We start from the raw sequence: 21,708 nt of genomic DNA, 5'->3' as shown, positions 1-21,708 counted from the left end.
GCACCTTGATAGAAGTAGTAACAAGGAGAGGTTCCCAGGTCCTGGAGGTCCTGACTCCCGGCTTTCGGCTCCTGCCCGGTGGTCTCTAGGCAACCGGTCCCTTCCCCGGCACTTCCACCTGCAAACTCCGAGCCGCCCGCCGCCGCCATCGCCGCCAAACCCGCTTCGGCGGACGGCTCTTCTTCCTCCACCACCGGGGGAGCGGGAGGGGGAGGAGAAAGGGGAGGAGCGGAGACGGTCGAGCCCCCGGGACAAACCTCTGCGGTTACTTCATCGAAGGCGGACAGATACTCCAGCACGCCCTGGCAGGACAGAAACCCAGTCGGTGGCAATCTAATTCGAGGGGAGCGAAGCAGAGCAGAGCAGCGGCAGTCTAGGATCCGGTCCAAGCTCTGCCTCAGGCCCAGTGGGTGACGGGAATGGAAATAGAGAGGGATTGAGGGGAGACCCCCACCTCTGCTTCCTCACAGAGGCGGGTGGAGGGGTTGGGGGGAACGGGATGGTTTCCAACCCGATTAACCTGCATCTACCCTAGTGCTTAGAACAGCGCTTGGCACATTAATAACAACAATAATACGAATAACAATGTGAAGAACTAAAAGCACTTAAAAAGGGTCCTCGGAATCCTAGAGTCCCGGCCCGACAGGCAACCCTGCCTCCTCAGGCCGAGAGCAGGATCGGCGATGAGGCGTGAGGCCGTCAGGGTCAGGGAAAGGTGCACCCACCTTATCCGGCTGGACCACGGTCTCCTTGGCAGCTTCTAGCAGAACCAGAGCCTCCAAAGCTGTAACTACACTGGTAACGCCGCCTCCTCCAGCTTCTTCCAACCCAGATAAAGCCTCCTCTCGATCCTAGAGAAATAATGAGGAGCCGTGGGGTAGAGCCGAGGGTAACCTGCAGTGAGCGGGGCAAGGGCCTGCTCCGCCTCTAACAGGGGGCACATCTCCTCCAAGAGGCCTTCCCTGACTAAACCCTCATCTCCTCTCCTCTCCCACTCCCTTCTGTGCCGCCCTTGCTTTTGGATTTTCACCCTTCCCTCAGCCCCACAGCACTTATGTCCACCTCCATCATTTACTTATTCATTCATATTAATGGTCCGTCTTCCCCCTTTAGACCGTAAGCTTGTTGTGGACAAAGGAACGGCTCTGTTATACTGTACTCTCCCAAGCGCTCAGTGCGGTGCTCCGCACGCAGTAAGCAGTCAATCAATACGACCGACTGAATGGGGATTTGGCAGCTCCGAGACGGATGGTTCGTCCTGTTCCGAGCCCAGAATTGGGATTCAGGGCAGCGGATTCCGGGAAGTCGGGAGTGGGACTCCTACCATTTCGCAAGAAAGCTGTTCTTCCCACGGCACGACGGAGTCTCAGGAAACACCTCTGAAGCAAAGGAACCTAACCACTGCAGCTCATCAGAAACCAGTGCCCCTCAAGGGCGCTGAGGACCGGGCCGGCGGCAAATTCCCACTGAGTAGTTCTTCTTCTTACTAGGATTCCCCAGCAGATGGCCCTGGCGCCTCTCATTCAATCGTATTTATTGAGCGCTTACTGTGTGCAGAGCACTGTGCTAATAACGATGGGATTTGTTAAGCACTCACTCTGTGCCAAGTACTGTTCTAAGCGCTGGACTAGGAGTTTGCGAGAGTACAATGTAACAATAAACACATTCCCTGCCCACAACGAGCTTAGGGGCTCGAGGGGGAGGCAGATATTAAGATAAATAAACTAGAGCTATGGACATAAGTGCTTGGTGATCTTGGAGGAGATGTGCCACAGCTCTCTCTGGTCTCCAGCACTTGCCCCCTCCTACTCCCTGCAGCGACCACCATCATCTTCTAGATAACCCTAGGTAAGTCCTTGGTACAGTGCTCTGCACATTGTAAGCGCTCAATAAATACCACTCTTCCATCGACTAATTACCCTCAAGGCAGGGCTGCTCCCGGAAAACAAGCCCAAGTGCTCTACAGATCTGGTAGCCAGTTACTGAAGTCCGCCTGTTGAAGATGGACGGAAGGGGCCAGGGAGACACTGAGCTTAATAATAATTTTTGTATTTGTTAAGCACTCGCCACGTGCCAGGCACTGTACTGAGCGCTGGGGTGGATACAAGCAAATCGGGTTGGACACAGTCCCTGTCCCACGGGTGGGGTTCACAGTCTCAATCCCCACTTTCCAGATGAGGAAGCTGAGGCACAGAGAAGAGAAGCCACTCGTCCAGGGTCACAGAGCAGACACGTGACAGAGCCGGGACGAGAACCCATGATCTTCTGACTCCCGGGCCCGGGGTCTCTCCACCAGGCCCCGTTGTACTTCCCTCCACCCGATTCCGAGATCTCACTCCGATGCTTACCTTGAGCTCCTGGATAGCTGCCTCAATAAAGCAGGCCTCAGGGGTGTGCTTCTCTTCCTCAAACTGCTGCTGTAATGCTGCTTTCTCCTCCAACACCACTCGCTGCAGCACCTGCTCCTTAGAAGCCAGTAGAAGCTTGGAGAACTGGCTGTGCTGCTCATCTGACCAAGAAAGAATCAACACCACCGCTCGGTCAAATCAGGGAAGCTGGACACTGTGGATTTTTGCCTCTGCGCAGGATAGAGTTGGCCTAGGGAACTCAACATAGCGGCGGGCCCCCCTTTTTATTTTTTTAAAATGGTATTTTTTAAGCACTTACTATGTGCCAGGCACTGTACTAAGCGTTGGGGTAATAATAATAATAATAATATATGGTATTTGTTAAGCACTTACTATGCGCCAGGCACTGTATTACATGCTGGAGTAATAATAATAATGATAATGATGTTTGTTAAGCGCTTACTATGTGCCAAGCACTGTTCTAAGCACGGGGGTCAATACAAGGTTATCAGTTTGTCCCACGTGGGGCTCCCAACTTTCAATCCCCATTTTACAGGTGAGGGAACTGAGGCACAGAGAAGTTAAGTGATTTGCCCAGGGTCACACAGCAGACAAGTGGTGCAGCCTGGATTAGAATCCATATCCTCTGACACCCAAGTCTGTGCTACTAAGCCACGTGGCTTCTCTATACAAGATATCGGGGTGGACGCAGTCCCTGTCCCACACAGGGCTCAGTCTTAAGCGTGGGCCTGGGGGTCAGAAGGTCATGAGTTCTAATCCCGCTCCGCCACGTGCGTATTGTGTGACCTTTGGCAAGTCACTTCACTTTTCTGGCCCTCAGTTACCTCACCTGTAAAATGGGGATGGAGACCGTGAGCCCCTCGTAGGGCAGGGACTGTGTCCAGTCTGATAAACTTGTATCTACCCTTGCGTTTAGCACAGTGCTTGGCACATAGTAAATTCTTAACAAATACTATCATTACCATTAATAATCCCCATTTTACAGATCAGGTAACTGAGGCAAAGAAGTTAAGTGACCTGCCCAAGGTCACACAGCATCCAAGCTGGGATTAGAAGCTAGGTCCTATGACTACCAGGCCGGTGCTCTTTCCTCTAGACCCCACTGCTTTTCAGTAACAATCCTTCCATTCCGAGCAACAGGGGGCTGGGTGAGGAAACTACCTTAGGCCAGTCAACAGTAAATCAGTCTTTCCTTATGCTGTCAGAGTCATTTCCGACCCACAGCGACCCCATGGACACATCGCCCCTAGAACGCCCCACCTCCACCTGTAATCGTTCCGGTAGTGGATCCATAGAGTTTTCCTGGTAAAAACACAGAAGTGGTTTATATTGTCGCTTTCCACCAGTAAAGCTGAGTTTACGCCCTCGACTCTCTCCCGTGTCGCTGCTGCCCTGCACGGGTGAGTTTTGACTGGTAGCAGACGGCCTGCCCCTCGCTAGCCACTGCCCAAGCTAGGAATGAAATGGGTAGGCCTCCGCTTGACTCTCCCTCCCATAACTGAGACTGGTAAAGTTCTGGAAACTCTCTAGGTGCCATCCTGAGAGGGGCTTGGGAGAATTAATAGTAGGCTACAGAGGGGAAAAAAATCCACAAATCAATCATCAAGAAAGGGGACTCTTCATTGATCACACTATCTTGTGCCCCCTGGTTGGGCTTAATCTTTCTAGGTTCTGAAAGAGGAGGATGACCGGGTGCTTAGAGGGCCAGGAGGATGGACGTTTTCCTTTTGTCCCAGGTCTCACTAACTAAACCTCTCAGTAAATGAACACCCCTCAGCAATTTTTGTGAAAGGCTTCCCCCTCCCCAGAGAGAGAAGTGTGGGAGTGAGGAGGTCCCTTTCAGCTGGAACTCCCAAACTTGACTTCTGAAGAGAAACCAACTCACCTCCCAGGTGAATGGGCTGATCTACGTTCATCCACTTGGATTTGGGCAGCGCAACCAACACCCCCTTCTCCCGCCTCATAAGCTGCATCGTGATGGTGTCACCGACGATATACTGGCGCGATTCGGTAGCGACGACACTGCAACCCAGAAAGAGGAGCGTCAGGGTAGGAGTTCGGGCTCCTGGAGGCATCGAGGCCCAGAACCTGCCTGCCCACCTCACCTCTTCAGGTCCTTCTTGTGAACGGAACTGTAACAGATGGGACATTTACTCCAGGTCCTGTCGCTCAGGGACAGATAGTGCAGGAGACACGCCCAGCAGAAGATATGCCCGCAGCGCGTGATCTTTGCTGCCGTTGGTGGGTAGAGGCATATTGGGCAGGATGGCACTTCGTGGCTACAGATGCGCTGGGAAAGCCAAGAGGAGAACAGAGATCATTGCTCTAGATTCCATATTCACGCTCGGCCTACAAAGACTCTGAGCCGCCACTCGTTAAGGGCCTTCAACTGAAACGGGATTATGGGGCTTGTTTTTTTTTCTCCAAAGGCTTCGTGGCCACACAAGAATATTCTCTTCTGACACAAAGACCTGGCAGCCTATTGGGATTCATCCAGAGGCTGGGCCTTGACCCTAGTCAATTCTGTTCTATTGTACTCTCCCAAGAGCTTATTGCACACAGTAAGCACACAATAAATGCCAATGATTGATTGACTGGCCGGCACTCTAATCCAGCATTCTCAGCGACGGAAATGGAAGGTTTGTTCTGTAGAAACATCAGTGCTGAACATTTCTTCTGGCTGATCCAGGAATGCATTCTAGCTTTGCTAAGACCCGGATATCCTGCCTAGTCACCGGGCGCGAGGGAGACATCAACACGGCTTCCTCCATCATGAGGTGACATCACTGTGTTTGTGGTACTTAAAGAGTCCCCAACGGATTGAGTTTGGGATCTGGTTCCTCTCTTACAAAGATCCCAGTTTCTCCGGTTGGGTAAACTGAAGAACTTCTTGTGAGTAAGGAGGCAGCTGCCTGGGAAAGGAGGGTCAGCAACACCCCTAGACTTCCTCAGAGTACACCTTCTCCTTAGAGCTGATCCCACATCATCACCCTCAGCGCTCTGGGAGGGACACACTGCCGGAGGGAAGCTTTGGTGAGCCTTCAACCACAGTCTGCTTGTGGAACAAGACCAGAAAAATGTCCTCAAAGGACACGGGCAGATTTCAGCTCTGTCAGGGAAGTGCCACCTGCCTTCTATCCTGCCTACACCTGCACACGTTAGTGTGACTGGGCTACTGACCACTTGCTCCACAAAGTCCCAGTTGACTAAAGTATCCGGATCGGCAAAGTGAACGGTGTAGTCCTGGTCTGCAGAAACCACAAACTGGCAGCTAGAGAGTAAAGAAAAAAGCGTGATGAGTAGCCAGCCCATTACAGGCCCTCAGCAAGAAAATCCCCACCCCCCGCATTCCCAACATTCTTCCCCATCAGAGATTTTGAAAAAGTCATTGATTGCATTTATGGAACGCTTACTGTGTGCACGGCACTGTACTAAGTGTTTGGGAGAGAGAACCAGGAGTTGCCGTGACATACTGAAAATATCCCAAATGACTGGACTAAAGGGAGAGTTTAAAGGAGAAAACAGGGGGGCTGGAGGGGGGAAGGACAATAATAGGCTTTTAGTTGGAGCCATGAACCCAGATACCAAAAATGGCCAGTTTTTAAGACATCCCATCTGTAGATCACGCTGACTCGGCCTACGTAGGCTCTTCTGAGTCCCCACACAAAATGCCAAGAATTGACCAAAGTGTGCCAATAATACTGGAACCCTACATGCGGTACTCTAGAGTGGACCCTACGAACCCTCAAGACCAATCAGGCCTGTTGTCGAAAAGCACTCAGAGTGGGAAGGGGAAGGAGGGAGCCAGAAGCCTCCAGGATGGAAACCTTCCCACTTGACAGCGACCATCATTGCCCGCCCCCCCCCACCCCCCCCACCCCAAACCCAGCCCAACAGAAAATCATCCCCTTCCTGCCAACCCAAAATCCTCTCCCAACCGTCCCGCTCCCAGTAACCTGTCCCAGCCAGCACCCCTCTTATTTGCCTCGAGGTTACAGAGGGAGTGGGAGAGCTAGGTAGAGCTATGAGAAGTGTTCAAAAACTAGCCACCGGAAATCCTGCTGTGATCAATAAGTGGGATCTCAGAACCGGGTCAGGCTTCCTCACTCCTGGGCTTTGCTCTGAAAGTGATATCGAATCCTCCTGGTCAAAAGAGATTACTGCCTAGTTGGCTCTCTTTCAGCAACGTACTCTTTTGGGAAAGTAAAGGGAAGGTGCCAACCCGCACCCCTCTGGGCAACCCATCCCACAGCAAAAAAGTGGCAGAGCTGGGATTGGAAGATTTGGATTCTAATCCCAGCTCTGCCAACTGGCTGCTTCACGACATTGGGCAAATCACTTGACTTCTCTGTGCCTCACTTTCCTCAACTGTAAAATGGGGAGTCAATCCCTGTTCTCCCTTCTACTTGGGCTGTGAGTCCCACAAGGGGCAGGGACTGTCTGACCTGATCTACCACTGCGCTTAGAACTGTGCTTGACGTATAGTAAGCACTTAACAAATGCCATTAAAAAAAAAACCAAAACCCACAAACAACAACCCACACAGAATCTTAGCCTTTGCGGTCACGAAGATCTACCCTCACTTCCTCCCCAAAAGGAGAGGATCCCACGCCTCCTCAATAAGGCCCGAAGGCTACAGTCAGTCCCAGGAGAAACTGAGAATGTGTGTGTTTGCCGGGGGAGCTGAATCCTAACTCTTGGCTTCTTTACGAAGCCAAATCTCCAGTCTTCCCCATTCCCTAACTCAAAGAGCAAATGGTTCAAGGGCCTTCCTTTAAGTAGCCCGATTCCAAACCCTGGTCTGTCCTCTGGCCAAGATGGGGTCAGACTTTGTCTCTTCCCAAAATCCTCTCAGGGGTCAGTGATGGTGCTTGTCAGCTTATTTAGAGCAGAGGCAGGACGACAGATAGTTCTTGGCTCCGGTTCCTAAAGAAATTGCTCTGTCTCCTACGAAGCAGGTGGATAGCAAATGTGTCCTGCCCTCTTGACTCTGCCCCACCAACCTCCCCCGGGGCTGGGCTGGCCCCACTTTGGCGCCTCCGGGTGCCAGCGAGAGCCTCGGCTGCTGGTTTAGCAGCCCGATGCAGCCCAGCTCTCTTTGCTTTAGGTCCTTTGGAGCCAAGCTGGGTATGAAGGCAGTGGAGGGGGTTGGGAGGCGGCTCCGGCCAAACCCCAAGATCCAGCTTTGAATCGTGACGAGGCCCTGCATGTAACACAAGCGCAACAACTGTGGGATTTGTTCAGTGCATACCAGATGTCAAACACTGTTCTAAGAGCAAGGGTGGATACACAATAATCAAGTCAGAGAGAGCCCCTGACCCACATGGGGCTCAGTCTCAGGGGGAGGGAGAAACAGCATTTAATTCCCATCGTACGGAGTGGAGAAACTGAGGCCCAGAGAAGTGAGGTGACTTGCCCAAGGTCACATAGCAGGCAAATGGTGGAGATAGGGTCTAGAACTCAGGCCTGTCAACTCCGAGGCCCTTTCCACTAGGCCCTGCTGCTCCCCTTGCTCACCCTAGCTTTGACTTCACCCCACTGTTAAGCGTAATTATAGAAATTGTGCTTAAGAACTAGGTATGAAGAGAACCTTGAAATGCGACCTTGCCAAAGTTTCCCTCTAATCTTTCCTCATTGACCCAGCCAAAAAAAAAAAAAAAAAAGCAAAGCACAATAATCAGCTCAATGGCTTTCAGACTACCACCCGCATCTTCTTACAAAATGCCCCCCGCCTCCCTCCAAGACCACTGCGACCTCCTCGGGACTCACTTAGCCTGGAGGAAGAGCTCCTTATTGAAAGGTTTGTGGCCCCACTTGTTTCTTTTCCCCCAGTTGCCATGTCCGCTGCCTTCGGAGTGACCGCCATGGCCACGGGGCTCAAAGGTGAAGTTCAATAAGTGGTTCAGGTTTATCTTCTTCGGGCCAGAGAACTGGGCAGGGCTGAACTCTGCCCGTTGAGCCTCTGCTACCTAGACGAAGAGAAAGACATTGTTTGGGATCAGGGCAACGGGTCCGCTCGTTCACTGCAGACGCCGGCACCTCTTAATCAGAAAAAGGGCAGCAGTAGGGAAGGGGTTTAAAAGGTAAGAGCTCTTCTGGACTTGGATGATGCCCCCTGAAGTAGGCGAAATGGAAGGTTTCCACACAGGGCCTATGGGGGAAGACTTGTGCCTTGAGCATTTTGGTTCAGAATGCTGCTCCTCCTCCCCCTCCTTCTCAAAGGACAGGCAAGCAAGGTGCATGGATGTGCAGGGAGAAGTTTTTTAACTTTAAGACGGAAGCCTGAAGGACACCCTAGACTGTCTAGTCACCCCGTTAACAGTTTGCAGTCTCCGGAGCCTGCACTGATCAACACGCTACCTCGGGCTTCCGCTCCCAACAGAAATGGCGTGTCTCGGACTCTCTCCATTACATTTTTAACACACAGCCCAAATTACAATCTGTGGACTACAAATCGATCTGATCAACTTGGAATTTTTTTATTTTTTTTAATCCTGTCAAACCCTTAGTGCTCACCAGGCACCGTACCAAGCACCACAACAGATCCAAGCTAATCAAGTTGGACACAGGCCACAGTCCCACGTGGGGCTCACAGTCTTAATCCCCATTTTACAGCCAAGGTAACAGGCATAGAGAGAGATGTAAAGCGACTTGCCCATGGTCACACAGCTGTCAAGGGGGGGTGGAGGGGGGCAGGATTAGAACCCATGACCTTCTGACTCCCCGACCTATGCTCTTTCCCCTAGGCCACACTACTTCTCTTCGAAAGCATTTTAGCAGGGGGGAAGAGACTCCAGGAGAGCGTCCCACATGGGCCCGAAGTACCCCCGCCCCAGCGTCGGAATTCCTTCCGGCCCTGTGGCTTTCCCCACTCTGGAGTACTCACCACATCGCTCCGCAGAGGCCAGGCATGAGGATGCTCGTTCCTTTAATGCCAGCCGAGAACTCGGGGATTCCAGAACGGGTCTGGAATTGGCCTTGGGCTTACATTTACTATAAAGGGGAGGGATCGGTCAAGCCGCGAGTTACACGGCGTGTCATCCCTGAAGCCGTGCCCGGCTGCTCGTCTCTCCCTCAGTCAGCCGGTCGATCGTATCTACTGAGCGTCTACTCTATGCAGAGCACTGTACTAAGCGCTTGAGAGAGTATAACAGAACAATAAAAAGATGCAGCCCCTGCCCACGGCGAGCTTCCGGGGCCGTCGGTTGGACCCGAGCGTGACCCACACTCCTGCCACAAGGCCCGGCAGAAGCTCTCGGGTTGACACCTCGGCGTCCTTGGCAGCTGCAGCCCGTCCCCTTCCTTCCCTCTGCCCAACCGAATGATGAGCTGGAGACAGCTCGGCTCTCACACCCCTCAAGGAGCTTCCTCGAAACCCTCACCTCATCTCGTCTTCCACCATTAGAAGAAGAGCTAAAGGGTTTGCCGCCGCCCCTCTGAGGGGGTGTCTTGTTAAAAGCTTTGCTTTTCTGTGAGTTGGAGCGACGGGACTGGCTGGAAAAGTTTTCATTTTTGGGATAGGAAGTCTCTCGTTTCCGGTTATAACGCTTGCCTCCGCTCGCATTCTTTCCATCTGAAAGAAAGAAACAACCATCAAGGACCTACTTACTCGCTCCTTCAGTACACCCCGCCCCAGCCCCCATCCCGCCCGCACCCCCTACCAGGGACTGAGCTTTCTGCTTGGGCTGAAGACCGGGAGAAACAGCCAGAACACCGGAATGTCAACCGAGACCCTAAGACGAATGGCGTTTGGGGCCCACCTCATCCTGGAGTCTGGTCTTAACTTCCTCAGGCTCTACTGGTCTTTTGGAAAAGGGTTCCTGCAGGAGAGTTCCAATTTCTACGGTTAATTGATATTTGACGGCAACAATTCATTCAAAGGGTAAAGGACCAGGGGGAAAGAAAATAACCCGGGGCGAGAGAGGAGTTATAGTGGAAGTGGGATACTGCCTCTTTGCTCACTTTGAAACCTCGGAAGAACGCAATCCACAGGTCCAGGCTTCCAGATCCCACCCGAAAAAGAAAGATGGCAATGCAGTAAGATAAAAGCCTCAGTCAAGAGCAACCAATTATCAGGCATCTTAAGGCTACTTGGAGTTCCAAATTCAACATAGGACGCTTCCCTCAAATTCAAGGCTTGCATTTCTGTCCCCAAATAGAAAATGCCAAAGGGTCCCGGACCGGACCGAGCCCCAACGACCGGGTGATCTCCAGCCTGTTCCTCCATCAGAACAGCAAGGAGTGGTGTAATTACACTACTGGTCAATCACATGCGGCTCCGTGAAACCAAGATCGAAACCCCTCCTTTGGTCTCCCTGAGGAAGCAGTGGCGCAGCCTAGATGGGGAGAGAGCCCAAGCCTAGGAGTCTGGAGCCCCGAGTTCTGGTCCCAGCTCTGCCAAGGCCTGCTGAGAGGCCTAGGGCAAGTCCCTTAACTTCTCTATGCCTCAGTTTCCACATTCGTAAAATTTGGTTTTTTTGTTTTTATGGTATTTATTAAGTGTTTACTATATACCATTTCCTCCTGCCTTTAAGACATCTCTACTTGATTGTCCTGCTGTCACCTCAAGCTTAACACGTACAAAACTGAACTCCTTATCTTCCCTGACCTCCCTCGACTTTCCCATTACCAAAGACAGCACACCAACCTTCCTGTCTCACAAGCCCATAACCCTGGCATTACCTTTGACTCCTCTCTTTCATTCAACCCACATATTCAATCCATTGCTGAATCCTGTGGATCCCACCTTTACAACATCGCTAAAATCCATCCTGTCCTCTCCATCCAAACGCTACCACGTTAATACCGTCGTTCGTCCTCTCCCACCTGGATTCCTGCATCGGCCTCCTTGCTGACCTCCCAGTTCCTGTCTCTCCCCTCTCCAGTTCACACTTCACTCTACAGCCTGGATCATTTTTCTACAAAAACATTCAGGACATGTTGCCCTACTTGTCAAAAAATTCCAGTGGTTGCCCATCCACCTCCGCATCCAAAAGAAAATCCTATTGGCTTCAAAGAACTCAATCACCTTGTCTGCCCCTACCTCACCTCGCTACTCTCCTACCACGACCCAGGCCGCATACTTCGCTCCTCTAATGCCACCTGCTCACTGGGCCTCAATCTCATCTTATTGCTGACCCCTCGCCCAAATCCTGCCTCTGGCCTGGAACGCCCTCCCTCCCTCCTGAAATCCTACAATGACCCTTCTCTGCTTCAAAGCCTTAATGAAGGCCCATCTCCTCCAAGAGGTCTTCCCTGACTAAGCCCGTTTCCTCTTCTCTCACTCCCTTCTGCATCACGCCGACTTACTCCCTTTGTTCTTCCCCTCTCCAGCCCCACAGCACTTGTGTACGTATCTGTAATGTATTTATATTAATGTCTATCTCCCTCCACTCCAGACTGTAAGCTTGTTGTGGTCAGGGAATGTGTCTGTTTATTGTTGCACTGTACTCTCCCAAGTGCTTAGGACAGTGCTCTGCATACAGTAAGTGCTCAATACATACGACTGAATGATTGTTCTAAGCGGTGGGGTAGAGAATCAGGTTGGACACAGTCCATGTCCCACATGGGGCTCACAGTTTTAATCCCCATTTTACAAAGGAGGTAATTGAGGCATGGAGAAGTTAAATGATTTTCCCAAGGTCACGGAGCAGACAAGTGGCGGTCAGAATTAGAGCCCAGGACTCTCAGGTCTGTGCTCTAGCCACTTAGGCCATGCTGTTTGTCAAATGGGAGTAAGATAGCTGCTCGCCCTAACTCTTCAAGTCTGAGCTTCGGGTGGAACGGGGACTGTTTCCTACCAGATTACCTTGTATCTATCTCAGCGTTTCAGACGGTCCTTGGCACATGATGAGCATTTAATAAAAACCGTGATTAACTACCCCTCTTTCCACTTTATCTTCTCTCCTTGCTCCATGATACCCAGCTGTCCAAGTTCTTTAGTGTGCTTAGGGACAACATAAATAGCTCAATGTGTAAGGTTATCTTGGAAGAGATCCCCAGGGCTTTTCTGACATTGTGGCATAAGATGTGGACACAAGTAAACCACTGTTACCACAAGGCTTCAAACAAAACAAAACCCCTGGCTCTAGAATTCAAGAGTCTTCAGGAGTGCAACCCAGCTTGCTTTGTTTCATTATAGAAGATCAAATCCAGGGTTGAGGGCGATCTGCCTGGAAAGGAGAGGGGAGTCAAAGGTTTTGCCGGAGGGAAGCGGCATGGCCTAGTGGAAAGAGCACGGACTGGGACCCGGGTTCTAATCCCAGCTCTGCCAATTGCTTGCCCTGTGACCTTGGGTAAGTCACTTCACTTCTCTGTGCCTCAGTTTCCTCAAGTGTGAAATGGGAATTCAATACCCGTTTCCCTTCCTACTTAGATTGTGAGCCCCATGAGGGACAGGGATTGTGTCTGACCTAATTAACTTGTACCTACCCCAGCACTTAGAAGACTGTTTGACACACAAGTGCTTCACAGATGCCATTAAAAAAAAAAAAAAAATTAGTCCATCAGGTATTGAGCCTCTTCTGTGTGCTGAGCACTGTACTAATTAGGCACCTGGGAGACAGAAATAAGTCGCAAGACACAGTCCTTGACCTCGAGAAGTCTCCAATCTAACTGGGGAAACAGGTAGGCACAAAGAACAAGGACCTAACTGGTTTGACTGCAAGAAAAGTTTGAGGATGAAATATGTGATTCAATAAGGAAGTTGCCAAGAGCCTCTTGAGCAATGAGAAAAGAAAAAGCAGAAGTGTACCATTAATCAATGGAATTTACTGAGCGCTTACTGTGTTCAGAACACTGTACAAAGCGCTCTGGGAGAGAACGCCGCAACCGAGTTTGCAGACCCGTTCCCACCATCATTCCTAGGCCCATCATCACATCATCAGTACACGTATCTGGGATCATACACCCAGGACCTCTTGGAACAAGGGCAAAGGAGGCTGAGAATAAATCTCCCATTTTTGAGCTGAGGAATTGGGGGATACTCTCAGCTCTCCTACATCAAAGGGGCTACAGTCTTGCAAATCCACTTTAGGAAGTGACACTGTTGCACTCTTTTGCATCTGACCCTGTGCTGCCTGCACATAAACTGATTCTTCTGACAATCCACCAATCCATCAATGGCACTTACTGAGTGCTCAATGCATTTAGAGCACTGTATTAAGCGCTTGGGGCATACCATATGAAAGAGTCTGCAGATCCATTCCCTGTCCACCAGGCGCTTACAGGATGGCTGCCTGCTGCCAGATGGGATCTTGTCACGGGTGAACATTCCCTAATTCCCTAACGACACTCCAGCCGGAATGCTTCTTGAAAGCACGGGTTAGGGTCAAATTGAACGTACTCGATATACACGTCCACTGCCCCAGAACTGGGGGGGGGGGGAGGAGAAAATCACGTATGCCGGCCGGAAATACAAGCTTTCCTCTGGGTTTCAGCTGCCACGTAATTTCTCACTGATTTCTTGGCAATCATTAAGCGGAGATCTCACGTAACCTGAAAGTTGAGGAGTGGTCACTCCCAACCGTTCTCCCAGCACACCTGCTAATCCAGCCTTGAGTATGGGTTGAAAACTTGCAAGTCTGTAATTAAAAAGCAACCATCCTCAGCCACGCTGTCTTCACTCTGCTCCTTCAACCTTTGCGACTGTACCCAGCGGGCCAAACAAGGGAAATCCCCTCGCCGCAGAAATGGACGAACCGAGGTTTTTACTGCGGGAGATGAGCTTGGAATAATCAGGAGTTCTCCCACAGAGAGCTCTAAAATAGCTGGGCTCAAGATCTTGTTTTCCACAGACCGAGCATTTGATTTCTGCCACCATTACAACAGCAGGAGCAGCAGGGAAGAGATTTCAGGAACATTATGCAACCCTGACAGCATTACTTTGACAAACACAGAGTAAACACTCGATTCTATTCACAACAGGTTTCTGGGACTGCTGACTGACGACTACAGGCCTCTACCCTCTCTCCATGAGCGACGGTCCCGAGAGGGCAGGCACTCCGACAGCTGAACTCCAAGTCATCGAGTTATCCGGAGAACCACGTGACCGGACAACTCAAGATTAAGGACTCGGCCAGGCCTGGGGCCCAGAGATAAAACTCGGTTCTATTTTTGTGGGGTTGTTTGTGGGGAATCGACGGGGGGTTCGGACCTTGGAAGCGGCTACTTGGGCAGACATGCCCAGTTTTGGAAATCTGAGTTTGCCTCATGGAAAAAGCCAGGTTTGACTCTAGCAGTGTGCATTTTTCCAGTTACCCACCAGGCTCCGGACAGATTAGATCGAGCTGATGGCCCAAATCCAAAACTCTAGATCAGTGACTAAATCTACAAACCAAGCCCCAAGATTTAATCCAGAGACTCTGCATGTGCAGATTTCTCTGCCCTGCACTGCACCGCCTCAACCTGCTGACAGCAGGAAACTCACATCTTCCTTTCTCTATGTCAACATAAACATCCCCAGATGATTCTCCAACTGGCCCAGGGTGCAATCGTTTGGTTGCTGGCTCGTTTCTAAAAGTGGTTTTGACAGGTCAGTGCACCAGCGCTTAGACCAAAAGCAAGCGGCTTAACCGGGTTCCACGAAACGGCTGGCATCGCCTTCCACCCTGGGATCAGCTTAGACGTCTTCAACCAAAGGAGCCCAGCCAAAATGACCGTCTGCCCCCTAGACAGTTAGCTCCTCGAGGGCGGGGATCGTGCCTACTAATTCCACTGTACTCTCACCAGCGCTTAGTGGACTGCTCTGTGTACAATGTCGATTTGGGTCGATTTTGAAAGGCAGCCTCTGGGTGGGTGTGCATGATTACTCAAGTGCTACTATCCTACCATATTTGATGGGGCCCAAATATTGTTGGGCTAGGGTTAGAAGGCCCCTCATGTTCCAGATACCCAAATCATTCGTTGTTTCGAGTCCTACGCTATAGGCTCAAAGCCATTCCCACCCACTCTTGTTTCCTGCCCCCAGACCTGCACCCCCTTAGATTGTCAGCTCATTGAGGGCAGGGAATGTGTCGACCAATTCCATTCTGTCCTCTCTCAAGCGCTTAGTACGGCGTTCTGCATAAGGTGAGAGCTCAATAAATACCTCTGAGTGACCGATTTGATTCCAACAGTTGAAGTTTGGCCAAATGTGTTCAGATTTTCTCCAGACTGACATATAGACATGCTTAAACTAACAACTAACACGCTGCTGAGAAGCAGTGTGGCTCAGTGGAAAGAGCACGGGCTTTGGAGTCAGGGCTCATGAGTTCGAATCCCAGCTCTGCCACTTGTCGGCTGTGTGACTGTGGGCAAGTCATTTAACTTCTCTGTGCCTCAGTTCCCTCGTCTGTAAAATGGGGATTAAGACTGTGAGCCCCACGTGGGACAACCTGATTCCCCTGTGTCTGCCCCAGCGCTTAGAACAGTGCTCGGCACATAGTAAGCGCTTAACAAATACCAACATTATTATTAACTTGCCTTCCGGTTACCAGTCAGGGTGGCATTATACTGGAAAAAGCCTCATGACCTACCACCACATTCACCCAAGCACTTATCCTATCCTGCCTTGATTACTCTATCAGCCTCCTTGTTGACCGGATCATTTTCCTTCAAAAACATTCAGACCATCTTTCCCCACCCCTCAAAAAAACTCCAGTGGTTGCCCATCCACCTCCACATCAAATAAAAACTCCTCACCCTTGCCTTTGAAACAGTCAATCACCTTGCCCCCTCCTACGTCACCTCATTACTCTCCTACCACAACCCAGCCCGCACACTCCACTCCTCTAACGCTGACCTGCTCGCTGTACCTCGACCTCAACTATCTCACGGCCGTCCTCTTGCCCACATCCTACCTCCTGTCTGGAACGCCCTCCCTCTTGATATCAGATAGATAATGACTCTCCCCCACTTCAAAGACTTATTGAAGATGCATCTCCTCCAAGAAGCCTTCCCTGACTCAGCCCTCCTCCCTTCTTCTCCCACTCCTTCCCGCACTGCCCTGACTTGCTCCCTTCATTCATCCTTCCTCCCAACCCCACAGCGCATATGCATAGATCTGTAATTTATTTATTTCTTCATGTATATTGAAGTCTGTCTCCGCCTCTAGACTGTGAGCTCTTTATGGACAAGGAATGTGTCTGTTTGTTGTTGTACTCCTGAGCCATTAGTACACTGCTTGGCACTCAGTAAGTGCTCAATAAATATGACTGATTGAATGAATGACCTGGCCTTCTCCAACCCCTTTACAGTACCGTGTCTCTGTTCCTTTACAACCTCTGAGATGGGATAGGCAGGAACTTCATTTGTTTGCTTTTCCTCCTTCAGTCCACATTACATGCTATGTCCCAGTCATCTTCCTGAAATACTGTTCAACCCATCTCTCCATTCCTCAAAAGACTCCAATGGCTACTAGTCTCCCACTGCCTCAAAAAATAAATAAATCTTACCATTGGCCTAAAGGACCTCTATCAGTTTTCTCCATTTTACCTATCTGGGTCTCTTCACCTGCTCCTTCCAAGCTCACTCTGCTCTTGTGTCTCCAGCCTGTCACCCCTTGGCTCAGGCTGTTTTCCCCTGACCTAAGCTGTTCACAGAAAGGAAGCCACTGCATATTAATTGACATTAAATGTTATTATTGAGTGTGTTACAGGATGCACACAAAGTTGGCTTACGGGAAACAGAGGAAGTCAAAAGCATGAATATAGGGCAGACAGATGAGGTGGAAGCCTGGGCCGTCTCTCCAACCCCAAAGTCCTGGGAATATTAGGGCTGTGGTGGAACGCTCCTCAGAGAGGATTCAGGAATGGACAAACAAGGCTCAAGAGGCAGAACCTGGGTTTTACCCATAAGTGTCTGAAGTGACAGTTATTTATAATAGGCTTTATTTAGAGATCAGACTGTACTGAGGTTTCTCGAGGGGTTGAGGAAAGGAAGAATAGGATCCACTATACTAGTAATCAATTATCTGACTACCTGAGGGAAGAAAGCTTTACAAGCCCAAGTCACCCCTCTAAAAAAAAATTTAAAACTATTTGATAAAGCATGAACTTCTGGTAATAGTATTTATCAATCTCTTGTGTGGAGAGGCACAGTATTAAGCACTGGGAAAGAATACATAGATTCATTCAATCGTATTTATAGAGCGTTTACTGTGTCTAGAGCACTGTACTAAGTGCCTGATGGGAAGATGATGGGATTAGACATGGTCCCTGTCCCTTGGGAGGCTCACAATCTCGAGAGAGACAGGCACACACACAGAGCATGTTTTGACCCTTTGCCTTGTTTGGTGAAGTTTACTAAACAGAATATTTTGATAAATCAGGGTCATTCACCAAGTACCCTAAAGAGGGTAAATCTGAGCATCAGGAACCATCAGGATATCCTCTTTTTGCTATACTTCTCTCACACTAGATTAAAAGAAACTTACTGGGGTTTACTGCTTGTTATTTGGTGTCACATAAAAAAGATAGGAGCTTTATCCCTCAAAACAGTGAGTTTGTGAACAGGGAATGTGTTATCAACACATTATAATGTAGTCCCCCACAGCACTTAGTACAGGGCTCTGCACACAGTAAACACTCAAATACAATTGACTGATTGGATAGATGTGTCAGCCCTGACAAATCACTCCCCAAACTGCTGGCTGTGAAGACTATTTGGCTTCTATTCCTATGTGAGACTTTGGTGAAATTACAGAACAGAGGAGAGTCATATATCTGTAAGCAATCAATAAAGCTTTCAAGAAAAAGCACCGATGTGGGGCTAGTTTAAAAGAATCTCGAGGAAACAATAGCATATTGGGGGTTGGTTTGGGAAAATAATTACTCTCCGACATTTGCAAGTGCCCTGCATGCCAAAAGGCTCAAAGTTCCACACACCTTAGGAAACAATTATTTACATTTCAAAGCTAAACCAGTCGCGTCTAACTTCAAACCGACCAAAGGGGCTTTCATTAGTTCATGGTGCCTCTTGAAGGTAAGCTCTCACACTTATTTTCCCTTCCATTTAAAAACAAAACACAAAAATAACTTGACTATTGCCAATAACTGTGGTATTTGATAACCATTCACTACATGACAAGCACTGTACTAAACGCTGGTGTCAATACGATCGGAGCAGACACCCCCCTTGTCCCAATAGGGTTTACAGTCAAAGAAAAGGGGGGACAGGGGAGGACACATATTGACTGCTTACTTGTTCTACTTTGTTGTCTGTCTCCCCCCTCCTAGACTGTGAGCCCACTGCTGGGTAGGGAATGCCGAACTGTACTTTCCAAGCGCTTAGTACAGTGCTCTTCACACAGTAAGTGCTCAATAAGTACGACTGAATGAATGAATTGAATCTTTACTTTAGAGCTGAAGAAACTGAGGCCCAGAGAAGCGCCTTGCCCAAGGTTACACAACAGGTCAGTGACAGCATCGGGATTGAAAAAAACAGGTTTGAGGCCTGCGCTCTTTCCACTAGACCGCGCTCTTACTAAAGGCGAGGGCCATCCGAAATACAACCCCTAAACTTTGTAAGGCCGTCCTCATAAAAGGATGTTTAATGATTATTTTGGCTTACTGGGTAGAGACGTAGCAACCTCCTAAAAAGTTCCCTGGTCTCCATCCCTCTGCCGAGATGGGTCTCTGACTGGAGTCCCCCGGGGGTCAGTGATTTCGGGGCACATTTCTCCCGCCCCGGGGCCCCAATCCCCACTATTTATATAATGAGACTGGGGGGGAGGGGGAAACCATTTTACTGCCAATTCGCTCAAGATGGCAATTCGGGAAAGCTTCCCATTAAACTGTAAAGGGTCAGGGGATTGCCTCTTTTCACCTCTGAGTTGGAGGAGGGGGCCGGAAGGTTGTCAGCAGGGTCTGCCCACACCCTCCTCTATACGTACAGGAAAGCAGCATGGGCTAGTGGATAAGCCACGGACCTGGGAGTCAGGTCACGGGTTCTAATCCCTGCTCCGCCACTCGTCTCCTGAGAGACCTTGGGCAAGAAGCAGAGTGGCTCGGTGGAAAGAGCCTGAGCTTGGGAGTCAGAGGTCATGGGTTCTAATCCCGGCTCCGCCACTTGTCAGCTGTGTGACTTTGGGCAAGTCACTTCACTGGGCCTCAATTCCTTCATCTGCAAAATGAGGATGAAGACTGTGAGCCCCACGTGGGACAACCTGATCACCCCGTATCCTCCCTAGCGCCTAGAACAGTGCTTCGCACATAGTAAGCCCTTAACAAATGCCACTATTATTATTCCCTGCGCCTCAGTTCCTCATGTGTAAAATGGGGATTTGGGTTGTGAGCCCCATGAGGGGCGGGGACTGTGTGTCCAACCTGATCTGCTTGTACCCGGCGCTTAGTGCAGTCCCTGGCACAGAATAAGCTCTTTAAGAAACAGCATAATTAGTATTATTATTCCGTCCTGAGGCCGGGCCACCCCGTCCCTCCCTCCCTCGCCGGACTGTCGGCTCGGCTCGGCTCGTTGTGGGCGAGGGACGCGCCTGTTTATTGTCCTGTTGTCCTCTCCCGAGCGCTCGGGTCCATGGTCCGCACAAAGTCAGCGCTCCAAAACTCCCTCTCTTCCCCTCTTCCAAGCCCTCCTGGGAGCTCACCTCCTCCAGGAGGCCTTCCCAGACCGAGCCCTCCTTTCCCCCCCAGCACTGTGCATATTTGTAGATATAATTTCTCTATTTGCTTTGTTGATGATGTGTCTCTATCTGTGATTTTTATCTGGATGGAATGACGCCAGGCTACTTGTTTTGCTCCGCTGTCCGTCTCCCCCGTTTGGACCGGGCCTCCTTCCCTCGATCGTATTTACCTCGCCCTTACCGTGTGCAGAGCACTGTCCTAAGCGCTCGGGCCGCCCGACAACGGGCTGGGGGCCTGAACGGGGGAGAGGGGCGGCAGGGCAAAGGAGGCTGGCATCAGCAAGGGCATCCTGCGTCCCCGGGGCTCAAGTGGAGAGCGTGGTGCACAGAGTGCGGGCCCCCTCGGTGCGATGGGGGGGATCCGCCGGTCCGGGGCTTACCGCTCTTGGGCTTAGACTCTCCGGCGGGCCCGGCCGAGGCGGAGCGGGGCGGCTGCTGCCCTTTTCCGGAGCCGGAGGTGGCGGAGGAGCCGCTGGGGCCGCTGTTCTTGTCCATGTCGGAGGCGGTGGAGGCGGCGGCGCTGGGCGAGCTCTGCGGCATCAACGGGGGCCGCGGCCGGGGCCGGGGCGGTGGGCGGAGCGGAGCGGGCGCGGAGGGGACCCAGGCTCATGGCTTTGGGGGCCGGCGGGGGGCGGCGGGGGCGGCGGTGTTCGGGCTTCATGGCCACATCTTCCTCTCTTCCAACCTTGGTTTCTCAAACTGGAGGAGAAGCGGCGGAGGCCGGGCCGGTCCTGGCGGACGGGAGGGCCGGTCCTGACGGACGGGAGGGCCGGGCCGGTCCTGGCGGACGGGAGGGCCGGGCCGGTCCTGGCGGACGGGAGGGCCGGGCCGGTCCTGGCGGACGGGAAGGCCGGGCCGGGCCGGGCGGGGAGGAGGAGAAGGGAGAGGGAGGAGGACGGGACGGGACGCCCCGCCGGCCGGCCGGCCGGACACCCTCTCCCGCCGCGGGGCCGGGGAGCGCGGCTGGCGTCTGGGGACGGGCGCCGCCGACGAACCTCGCCTCAGGGCCGAGGCCGACCTGCTCCGGCAATGGCGACCAGGCGCCAGACAGCGGGCCCAAGGACCCGGATGGAGTCTATATATAGCTCTCCAGCGCTCTCTACGGCCGGGGCGCACGGCACTCTGGGAGATGGAGTCCGCCCTCCCGCCGCGCGGCATCCTGGGACTTGGAGTCCGCCCGCCGCCGCGGGGCACCCTGGGAGCTGGAGGCCGCCGCCGCTGAGGAGCTTATTGAGCGCTCACTGGGCGCGGGGGGACTGGACTGAGCGCTGAGGGGAAGGCAATTCGGCCACGGGCAGAGACAGTCCCTACCCTTCGGGAAGCCATGGATGGAGCACGGGCCTGGGAGTCAGGAGGTCTGTAAGCCCGTCAAAGGGCCAAGGACTGTCTCTATTGCCGATTTGTCCATTCCAAGCGCTTAGTACAGTGCTCTGCACATAGTAAGCGCTCAATAAATACTATTGAATAGTCATAATCATAATGAGAATTACGGTATCTGTTAAGCGCCTACTATGTACCACGCTCTGTTCTAAGCGCTTGGGAAAGGACAATTCAGCGACAGAGACAATCCCTACCCTAAGAGAAGCAGCATGGTAGAGGGGTTGGGGCACGGGCCCGGGAGTCAGGAGGTCATAATAATAATGATAATTATGGTATTTGTTAAGCGTTTACTGTGTGCCAAGCACTGGTCTAAGCGCTTGGGAAAGGACAATTCAGCGACAG

At 51.5% G+C, this 21,708-nt stretch overlaps 1 protein-coding gene across 1 annotated transcript in view; it reads right to left on the bottom strand.

The window, feature by feature from the left end:
- The window catches only part of RNF10 (ring finger protein 10), a 28,249-nt gene extending 7,500 nt beyond the window's left edge, over window positions 1-20,749 (bottom strand). Inside the window, exons 1-9 of the mRNA XM_029054367.2 lie at window positions 20,367-20,749; window positions 9,752-9,942; window positions 8,139-8,338; window positions 5,550-5,640; window positions 4,475-4,659; window positions 4,255-4,391; window positions 2,349-2,509; window positions 726-851; window positions 5-302 (exon numbers count right to left, since the gene is read on the bottom strand). Coding sequence (XP_028910200.1) covers window positions 5-302; window positions 726-851; window positions 2,349-2,509; window positions 4,255-4,391; window positions 4,475-4,659; window positions 5,550-5,640; window positions 8,139-8,338; window positions 9,752-9,942; window positions 20,367-20,526 — 1,549 coding nt within the window. The 5' untranslated portion in view covers window positions 20,527-20,749. The remainder of the gene's footprint in view (window positions 1-4; window positions 303-725; window positions 852-2,348; window positions 2,510-4,254; window positions 4,392-4,474; window positions 4,660-5,549; window positions 5,641-8,138; window positions 8,339-9,751; window positions 9,943-20,366) is intronic.
- Window positions 20,750-21,708: the final 959 nt, after the last annotated feature.

Source organism: Ornithorhynchus anatinus, chromosome 2, assembly GCF_004115215.2.
Source record: "Ornithorhynchus anatinus isolate Pmale09 chromosome 2, mOrnAna1.pri.v4, whole genome shotgun sequence".
Classification (NCBI taxonomy): Eukaryota; Metazoa; Chordata; class Mammalia; order Monotremata; family Ornithorhynchidae; genus Ornithorhynchus; species Ornithorhynchus anatinus.
Note: the sequence above shows the minus strand (reverse complement) of the source record. Positions and strands in the feature narration are given on the sequence as shown.